We start from the raw sequence: 10,454 nt of genomic DNA, 5'->3' as shown, positions 1-10,454 counted from the left end.
CTGTGCACCGCAACGGGAGAGGCCACAACAGTGAGAGGCCCGCGTACCGCAAAAAAAAAAGAATTTTCATTTCTTCACAGCCACAGTGGCTGTAAATGTCAGTGGATCCCTTCTCTTGGCAACCAAGAGGAATAGTTCCAAAACCAAGGAAGCAAAATCCTGTTTACCCTCATGACCATTTCAATCCAGCTTCTAAGATAATCTGTTAGTGATATTTAACCTTCCCTGAAACAATGAGGGGTTCTCTGTGCTAACATAGTTTTTAAAAAAAAAAAATTTGCATTTGTATAAGACCTGATAAAAACAGTAATTCAAGTAGTACAGAACACAAGAAGAACATAGTTATACAAATTGCACACGCTTCACCCAGTACTTCCATTTTCTGCATGGTGCCTTTTTAGGATGCATGAAAGGATGCCCATCCCCTATGCGGTTCATCCTTCCCTTGGGCTTTTTCTTCTTTAGCTTCTCCTTCAGCCTTCCTCTTGGGCTTGGTGGTTTCAGCAGGGGTGGGATGCAGCATGAGGGGTGACCACAGTGGTGGTCTAAGGGTTGCTGTTGCTTCCTCTGTCATACCCATGCTGCTCCCAAGCCATTTTGCCTTAAAATTAGTTACATGCATGTTCTTTGGAATTTGCAATACTCTATAGAAAATGTTTAAATTTTGTTTCAAAAAATAACCGAAAAAAAGTGTTGATGATGTTCTATCTGCTCTAGATAACCACCAGGAAGTGCCCTGTAACCTGAGAGTCTGCACCTGGGTTTGAGTGGTGGTGGCTAACTACAGGGGAAGGTAAGCAGACAGGCATGAGAGCACTGAGTTCCCCTGAGAATGGAAGATTTCAAAGTCTTCTGAAGAGTGAAAAGTAGACTTAGAATGTGCATCATGGCACAGTACAGAGTGTGTGCCAGCTGAATTTGGAAACATCTGCCTCAGGGCACTGGGAGCAGATCACAGGTCAAATAGCACTTATTTTCAGCAGAAAATATTTTTTGTTGTCCTATTGAAATGTTAATTTAAATGCTTTATAGGTAATTTATAAATTTATTGTGGTTTTATATTTGTATAACAGCTGTAAATAAATGAATGTATGGTAGGCTTATGTTTATAGACATTTAAACAAGAATGTGTGGTGGGTTAATATTTTGATTAGCCCATATATAGTTGTCCTGAATATTCCTTTTTATACAGGTACCTGTCATCATTTAAATGAAAATCTGAGGCTTTCTGCAGAAAACAGAATTATTTGGGGGCTTCTAACTTCCAAAATAGGCTCTATAGGATCTGAACAACTCTGAACAATTGTCTTGAATTGTGAGAGCCTGACCTTTTTTGTTTTTTTGCCACACTCGCTGCGTGGCTTGCAGGATCTCAGTTCAGTTCCCTGACCAGGGATTGAACCCTGGCCACAGCAGTGAAAGTGCCAAATCCTAACTACTAGACCACCAGGGAACTCCCCTGGCTTTTTTTTTTTTTTAAGTTGTAAATTTAAAAATTGTGCAAGGAAAAAAAAAGTTTTTTTAAGTAAAAATCGTTCAAGGAACACCAGTATACCCTTTATCTAGATTCCCCTACACTCAGCATTTTACCCTATTTCCTTGATCATTTCTGAACCTTTTACATACATCATAGTCCTTTGCCCTAAATACTTAAATGTGTATTCTCTTACATAACCACAGTACAGTTATCAACCTTATGAATTTATGTTGATATAATACAACCATCCATATTTCAATTTTGTCAGTTTACTAAGAATGTCCTTTATAGCATTTTTTCCCTCTAGTACAGGATCCCATCTAGGGATAGGTATTGCATTTAAGTGTTGCAAAGGAACCTTCCCTACTGTGGGCAGACACTTTTAAGACCATTTAAATGTCCTGTTCCTCAAAATTCCCACTAAAGTTAGCATCCACTGGTGACTCTTGCCTGATCCAATCTTTATGATTGCCAAATTATGCTTTTCCAACACTGGCACTCACTTTATACTTATCAGTCGGCCCTCAGCATTCTTCTCTAAGCAAGAGATCTTCTTTCTCCTCTGCTGGTATGGTGAGATAATAGAGAAAAAAAAGATATATATATATCTCTGCCCCCAGTTCCTGGCACAGAGTTCCTAAAACCCTTGTAATTTCCTAGGTGTTAAGAGCACTAGGCACATATTTTGTTCTAATATTTGGTCTTTGACCCCTGTTCCTGACAGTTTCTAAATCCCTCAGAATTTCCTGAGTTATAGCAGTGTCTTTTGGTCTAATGAAGTGACTCATGGTGGGCTCCTGGATGGGAGCTGTTCACCAGAAAGACAGAGCCATGACTGGACACTTGGGACTTTCAGCCCCTCCTCCCCTCTCCCATTCTCCAAAGGGGAGAGGGGTTGGAAATGGAGTTAATGATTGATCCTGCTTCCATGAAAACCCCCTAAGTACTGGTTTCAGAAAGTTTCCAGATCGGTGAACACAGCCATGTACTGGGAGGGTGACACATCCAGCTCCACGGGTACAGAAGTTTGTGCTTGGGACCCTCCCGGACCTCACCTTGTGTATCTCTTCATCTCGCTGCTCATCAGTATCCTTTATCATATCCTTTAATAAACTGATACATGTAAGTGTTTCTCTGAATTCTGTGAGCTGTTCTAGCAAATAATCGAAGCCAAGGGGGAGGAAGTCATGGAAACCTCTGATTTATAGCCAAGTCGGACAGAAATTGCAGGTAAGCTGAGGATCCAGTTCTTGTGATTAGCATCTGAAGTGGGGTCAGTCTTACAGAACTAAGCCCTTAACCTGTGGGATCTGACACTAGCTATCTCCAGGTAGCTAGTGTCAGAATTAAGTTGTAGGACACCCAGCTGGTGTCACAGAATTGCTTGGCATGGGGAAAACTCCCACACATCTGGTGTAGGAAGTGATGTGAATGTGGTAGTAGTGTGACAGTAAAGAAGAAACACAGGAGGGGGACTTCCCTGGTGGTGCAGTGGTTAAGAATCCGCCTATCAATACAGGGCACACAGGTTCGAGCCCTGGTCCGGGAAGAGCCCACATGCCGCGGAGCAACTAAGCCCGTGCGCCACAACTACTGAGCATGCGCTCTAGAGCCTGCGAGCCACAACTACTGAAGCCCACGTGCCTAGAGCCCGTGCTCTGCAACAAGAGAAGCCACCGCAATGAGAAGCCTGCGCACCGCAACCACGAGTAGCCCCCACTCGCTGCAACTAAAGAAAAGCCCACGCGCAGCAACAAAGACCCAACGCAGCCAAAAATAAATAAATAAAAAATAAATTTATTTTAAAAAAAAGGAACACAGGAGGAGTGTAAGTTTTTTCTTTATAGGTATAGACTTATTAATTCTATTTTTCTTTTCCTTTTAAAAATTTGCTTACAGTTCTCTTTTACAGTGGTTTATATCATTTAATTATTTTGATTCTCAGATGGCTAGGCCCTCCCCCAGAGATTCTGGTGTAATGTTCTGGGGGTACAGATGGGCGCTAGGATTTTAAAAGCTTTCCAGGTAATTCTAATGTGCAGACAAGGCAAAAAACAAAAACAAAACAAAAAAACCCTTGCAATGTAAAACATAGAGACCAAGGCAAGCAAACAGAAAACAGCTGACAGGGAACAGCGAAAACATACAGAGAAAAAAATCTTCAACCAAAAGTAGTCAGCAGATTTTCTCCCCAGAAAACAATTATGAAACTGGAAAAAAAGATTTTTTTTAAGATTTAGGGCTCTGGAAATTGACCAAAAGTAAATGAGAAATTGAGAAGCATTTATCCATGAAAAACTTCTGAACTCTGGTTAGAACAGTGAGAGTCTGTGGCATTCTTGTCTGAGGCTGCTAACATTCCCCCAGCTTGGTCAGCAAGCTAGCTGTCCCAGAACTGGGGAGGCTGCACAAACCAACAGCTTTACTGCCAGAGGGGGCTCACTGAATCTGAAGCAAACCACAGTGAGATACTACTCTATATCTACTAAAATGGCTATTGGCGATGATGTGGAGAAACTGAAATCCTCCTACATGGGAAATGTAAAATCAGCAGCCAATTTGGAAAACAATTTAGTAGTGTCAAACAGTTAAACATAAACTTAGCATACAAGTCAGCAATTCTATTCCTATTTACTACTCAAATGGAAACATGTCCATATGAAGACTTGTATACAGGGAGTTCCCTGGTGGTCCAGTAGTTAGGATTCGGTGCTTTCACTGCCCTGGCCTGGGTTCAATCCCTGGAAGCTGCACGGCGTGGCCATGGATAAACAAAGTGTATATCTATGCAATGTAATATTATTCAATAATGGAAAAAGAATCAATTCTTGATACATGCTACAACATGAATGAAGTGCAAAAACATTATGCTAAGTGAAAGAAGTCAGATAATGATTCCATTTATGTGAAATATCTAGAAAGGGGAGATCAATAGCGGGAGAAAGCAGTTCTATGGTTGCCTTGGGTTTGTTGGGAGTTGACTACAAATAGGCACAAAGGAACTTTTTGGTGGTGGAGTTATTCTTTTTTTAAAAAAAATTAATTAATTAATTAATTAGGCTGCATAGGGTATTCACTGCTGCGTGCAGGCTTTCTCTAATTGCAGCAAGCAGGGGCTACTTTTCGTTGCGGTGCACGGGTTTCTCATTGCAGTGGCTTCTCTTGTTGCGGAGCACGGGCTCTAGGCGCATGGGCTTCAGTAGTTGTGGCACACGGGCTCAGTAGTTGTGGTGCATGGGCTTAGTTGCTCCGCGGCATGTGGGATCTTCCTGGACCAGGGCTCCAACCCCTGTCCCCTGCATTGGCAGGCGGATTCTTAACCACTGCACCACCAGGGAAGTCCGGTGGTGGAGTTATTCTAAAATTGGATTGTGGTAATGGTTGCACAATTCTATAAATTTACTAAAAATCAACGAATCATTCACTTAGAGTGGGAAAACTTTATGGTATGTAAATTATATTTCAATAAAGTTAAAAAAAACTATGTGAGGGTAGAATAAAGACACTTTTAGATGTGCAAGATTTCAAAAAAAATACTACACAGTTTTTCTTGGGATAGATGTAACTATTAATTGAGGTAGTAAACCAAGAAAAAGTGAAAATGTTGGGTTTTAAGGGAAAAATAAAATATATGTCTATACAAAGAGTGGTACACCATGTCCATAGCAGTTTTATATCATATAGCCAAAAATTGGGAACAGCCCAGTTGTCTTATTACCTGGTTAATGGATAAACAAACTGTGGCATACTTGTACAATAGACTACTACTCAGCAATTAAAAGCAACAAATTACTGATACTTTTTACAACACAGATGAGGATCTCAAAACAATATGAGTGAAATAAGCCAGATACAAAACACTATATACTATATAATTGCATTTATATTAAGCTCTAGAAATGACCAGTCTTTTCTATAGTAACAGAAAGCAGATCAATTTTTTGCCTGATACTGGTGGTGGGGACGGAATGGGAATGGATATGAGGAAACTGTGGTATAATAAAAAATACATTTGGTCTTTATTCTGGGTTCCTGGCACAGAGCTTCTAAAACCCTTGGCATTTCCTGAGTGATGAGTGCCTTTTGTTATTCATATCATTATGAGTATCATATCATCATTCATATCATTATGAGTATCATATCATCATTCATATCATTATGATGATGTCCCCTTCCAACAACACCTGAGTTTATGCTAATCAGTTGATTATTGCTGGGCCCCTTGATCAATTCAGGATAAGGGTGCTAGAGAAACCAAACCAAGTGATTTAGAGGAGTAGGATTTTCAGCTCCACTTCTGACCTTTAGGAAGGGGAGAGGGACTGGAGATTGAGTACAATCACCAATGGTCAACGATTTATCAATCGTGCCTACTAATGGAACCTCCATAAAAACTCCTAAATAATGGTGTTCAGAGAGCTTGCAGCTTGGTCAACACATGCAGGTGCTGGGAGGTTGCATGCCCAGAGAGACTATAGAAGCTCTGCACATTCACACACATACACACCCATACCTTGCCCTATGCATTTTTCCATTTGTTCATGAATTGTAGGAGTATCATATCATCATTCATATCATTATGATGATGTCCCCTTCCAACAACACCTGAGTTTATGCTAATCAGTTGATTATTGCTGGGCCCCTTGATCAATTCAGGATAAGGGTGCTAGAGAAACCAAACCAAGTGATTTAGAGGAGTAGGATTTTCAGCTCCACTTCTGACCTTTAGGAAGGGGAGAGGGACTGGAGATTGAGTACAATCACCAATGGTCAACGATTTATCAATCGTGCCTACTAATGGAACCTCCATAAAAACTCCTAAATAATGGTGTTCAGAGAGCTTGCAGCTTGGTCAACACATGCAGGTGCTGGGAGGTTGCATGCCCAGAGAGACTATAGAAGCTCTGCACATTCACACACATACACACCCATACCTTGCCCTATGCATTTTTCCATTTGTTCATGAATTGTAGCTTTTTAAGTAAACCTGTGATAGCAAGTAAAGCACTTTCCTGAGTTCTGTGAGTTATTCTCTTGAATTACTGAACCTGAAGGAGGGGGTCATGGGAAACCCCAAATTTGTAGCTGGTCAAGCAGACATGTGGGTAGCCTGTGCACCTCATTTGAAGCTGGGCATCTGATGTGGGGGCAGTCTTAGCCTCTAAACCTGTGGTGTCTAAGACTAACCGGGTAGTTAGTGTCAAAATTGAATTGAACTGACAGAAGTGGTGTCAGAAGAGAGCACATATTTGGTGTCGGGGGGAAAAGAAAGAACTTCATAGGAAACTTATGGGGTAATGGAAATGTTCTATATCTTCATTATGTAGTGGTTACATGGTATGTGCTGTACATTACCAAAATCATGGAACTGTACAATAAAGTTGAATTTTTTAAATGTGGGGTCTAGGAGTTGAGGAAACAGGAGATCTGAACCCAGGAGGAGTTACAAGGAGGTCCAGCGACAGTGGCTGAAGAGCAGTCTGTTGACTGAAAAAAAAAAATTGCACAACCTAAAAGTTGAGAATTATGTTTTATTTGGTGGGCTTGCTGAGGACTTAAGCCCAGGGGATAGCCTCTCAGATAGCTCGGAGGGACTGCTCCAAAGAGGTAAGGTAGGAGTCAAGATATATAGGAGGTTTTGCAACAAAAACCAGGTAGTTGGAACATCAAAAGATTACTATTTTTTTTAAAATTTATTTTATTTATTTATTTGTGGCTGTGTTGGGTCTTCATTGCTGCGCACGGGCTTTCTCTAGTCACAGTGAGTGGGGGCTACTCTTTGTTGCGGTGCTCAGGCTTCTCACTGCAGTGGCTTCTCTTGTTGTTGAGAATGGGCTGTAGGCTTGCGGGCTCAGTAGTTGTGGCTCGCAGGCTCTAGAGCGCAGGCTCAGTAGTTGTGGTGCACGGGCTTAGTTGCTCTGTGGCATGTGGGATCTTCCCAGACCAGGGCTCGAACCCGTGTCCCCTGCATTGGCAGGCGGATTCTTAACCACTGCGCCACCAGGGAAGCCCTATGGTGGGTTTTTAATATATATTCTATCTTTTTTGAAAATCTAAGCACAAAAGCAGAAATTTGCTTACTTATTGAAAAAATAACATACACATTATAAAAATATCTCCTTTCCATTTCCAAAGTCTTAGCCACCTTTTGGGCATCAACCACTCTTAGCAGTTTCTCATGCATCTTTCCAGAAAGCTTGTTTGTCCAAGCTTATATCCATGAGAATATAGCTCCCTTTGCAACATGAAAGGAAACATACTTTTCTCAGTGCTTTTTCACATAACACTAAATCTTGGCAATCATATCTATACACATATGTGTTCACTGAATGCTTTCCAATGCAGAACCATTATATGGATGAGCTATATTTTATTTAACCAGTTCTCAATGATGGTGGTTAGGTTGTTTCTAGGATTTGGATACTACAAACAATGCTGCAATGCACATCATTGTGTATATTTTTAAACACAAGTACATCATGTGAATATTCTATCAAACCTAGATATAGATACAGATATATTCCCAGGAGTAGAATTGCTGGGCCAAAGCATATGTGCATTTTTATTTATTTTTTTAAGTTTTTAAAAAAATTTATTCATTTTGGTTGCTCTGGGTCTCAGTTGCAGCACGCAGGATCTTCGTTGCAGCATGCAGGATCTTTAGTTGCAGCATGCGGGCTTCTTAGTTGCAGCATTTGAACTCTTAGTTGCAGCACACAAAGTCTTAGTTGTGGCATGCAGGCATGCGGGATCTAGTTCCCCAGCCAGGAATCGAACCCAGGCCCCCTGCATTAGGAGCGCAGAGTCTTACTCACTGGACCACCAGGGAAGTCCCCATATGTGCATTTTTTTTTTTTTTTTTTTTGCGGTACACGGGTCTCTCACTGTTGTGGCCTCTCCTGTTGCAGAGCACAGGCTCCGGACGCGCAGGCTCAGCGGCCATGGCTCACGGGCCTAGCCTATCCGCGGCATGTGGGATCTTCCCGGACCGGGGCACAAACCCATGTCCCCTGCATTGGCAGGTGGACTCTCAACCACTGCGCCACCAGGGAAGCCCCCAATATGTGCATTTTTTAATGAATATAAATAATTTATTTTGAAAACCATCTTGCAGATTATAAGGTCAAAATACATTCAACCCAATCTCCCACATGTTTGACATCTAAGAATTATAAAATGATTATTTCTTTTAAAGAAATACTCCAATACCTCAAAGTACCTTTTGCATTATCAAGAAAAGATCTTATGCCTTTTTCCAGCTGGAACCATGGTGGGTGTAGAAGAGAAGGAAAAGCCTTAAGAAACAAGTGGATGGATTTTACAGAGCCTGAGATCGAGTGCCTGAGAAAGAAGTTTGCCCAAAAGATGCTTCAAAAGGCAAGGAAGGGGCTTCCCTGGTGGCGCAGTGGTTGAGAATCCGCCTGCCGATGCAGGGGACACGGGTTCGTGCCCCGGTCTGGGAAGATCCCACATGTCGCAGAGCGGCTAGGCCCGTGAGCCATGGCCGCTGAGCCTGTGCGTCCGGAGCCTGTGCTCCGCAACGGGAGAGACCACAGCAGTGAGGGGCCCGCGTACCGCAATAAAAAAAAAAAAAAAAAAAAAGAAAGAAAAGAAAAAAGGCAAGGAAGAAGCTTATCTATGAAAAAGCTAATCACTGTCACAAGGAATATAGGCAGATAGAACTGAGATTCAGATGGCAAGGATGACAAGAAAAGCGGGCAAGTTTGGTGTACCTGCTGGGCCCAAATGGGCATTCCTCATCAGGATCACAGGTATCAATGGTGTGAGCCCAGAGATCTGAAAGGTGTTACAAGCTTCTTCGTTTTCGCTGGATCTTCAACGGCACCTTTGTTAAGCTCAGCAAGGCTTCAGTTAACACTTGAGGATTGTGGAACCACATATTTCATGGGGGTATCTGAACCTGAAGTCAGAAAATGAATGCATCTACAATTATTGTTATGGCAAAATCAACAAGAAGAGAATTGCCCTGACAGATAACACTTTGCTCCATCCCTTGGTAAATATGGCACCATCTACATGGAGGATCTTATTCATGAGATCCATACTGTTGGAAAACACAGCTTCCTGTGGCCCTTCAAATTATCTTCTCCAGGAGGGCCCAGATCAACAGATCTAACAGGCTTATTAGATGGATGAACTGAGGTGTGTCTACCATGATTATTTTTGTAATCTGGTCAGTTAATAAACAGTGACTGATTTCAGACTATTAAAAACCAAAAAACTCATTCTGCAGGGATTTGTCCTCAACTTCTTCTTAAGAACATTATGCTCTAGCAGAAAAACCCCTAGCATTCCAAGATTCTTGGCAGGACCTACAGTCCTGCTCTGTCTTGGGCCCAGACCCAGGATTCCCAGGATCAGCTAAACCTGAATTCCCTTTTTTTTTAGGGGCTCTATACTTTACTACCAGTCACTCAGGCTCATACTCTCATCGTTGCCTTTGGTTCTTCTCTTTCCCTAGCCTCCTGAATCCAGTGGAGCATTCTTCAGCATCAACATTTAATGCTTTTGTTTCTATACACCCTGTCATTCCCTAATTCTGCCCTTTAATCAACTTCAAGAAGTGGCTTCCAGGGCTTCCCTGGTGGTGCAGTGGTTGAGAGTCCGCCTGCCGATGCAGGGGACACGGGTTCGTGCCCTGGTCCGGGATGATCCCACATGCCGTGGAGCGGCTGGGCCCGTGTGGGCCCGTTAGCCAGGGCCGCTGAGCCTGCGCGTCCGGAGCCTGTGCTCTGCAACGGGAGAGGCCACAACAGTGAGAGGCCCGCGTATGGCAAAAAAATAAATAAATAAATAAATAAAGAAGTGGCTTCCTAACCAGCCTCATAGTGGCGACGTGCGGGCTTCTCCATGAGGTGGCTTCTCTTGTTGCAGAGCACGGGCTGTAGGCACGTGGGCTTCAGTAGTTGTGGTGTGCAGGCTTAGTTCCTCCTCGGCATATAGGATCTTCCCGGAC

The 10,454-nt window shown here is 42.4% G+C and overlaps 1 protein-coding gene and 1 pseudogene across 1 annotated transcript in view; one reads left to right on the top strand and one right to left on the bottom strand.

Moving 5' to 3' along the window:
• Positions 1-2,549, bottom strand: part of CBY3 (chibby family member 3) — a 9,738-nt gene extending 7,189 nt beyond the window's left edge. The window contains exon 1 of the mRNA XM_055091220.1: positions 2,533-2,549. Coding sequence (XP_054947195.1) covers positions 2,533-2,549 — 17 coding nt within the window. The remainder of the gene's footprint in view (positions 1-2,532) is intronic.
• Positions 2,550-3,967: 1,418 nt separating this feature from the next.
• LOC102987034 (60S ribosomal protein L7-like) lies at positions 3,968-9,634 on the top strand (annotated as a pseudogene).
• The last annotated feature ends 820 nt before the right edge of the window (positions 9,635-10,454 follow it).

This window comes from Physeter macrocephalus, chromosome 2 (genome assembly GCF_002837175.3).
Source record: "Physeter macrocephalus isolate SW-GA chromosome 2, ASM283717v5, whole genome shotgun sequence".
NCBI classification, from domain to species: Eukaryota; Metazoa; Chordata; class Mammalia; order Artiodactyla; family Physeteridae; genus Physeter; species Physeter macrocephalus.
Note: the sequence above shows the minus strand (reverse complement) of the source record. Positions and strands in the feature narration are given on the sequence as shown.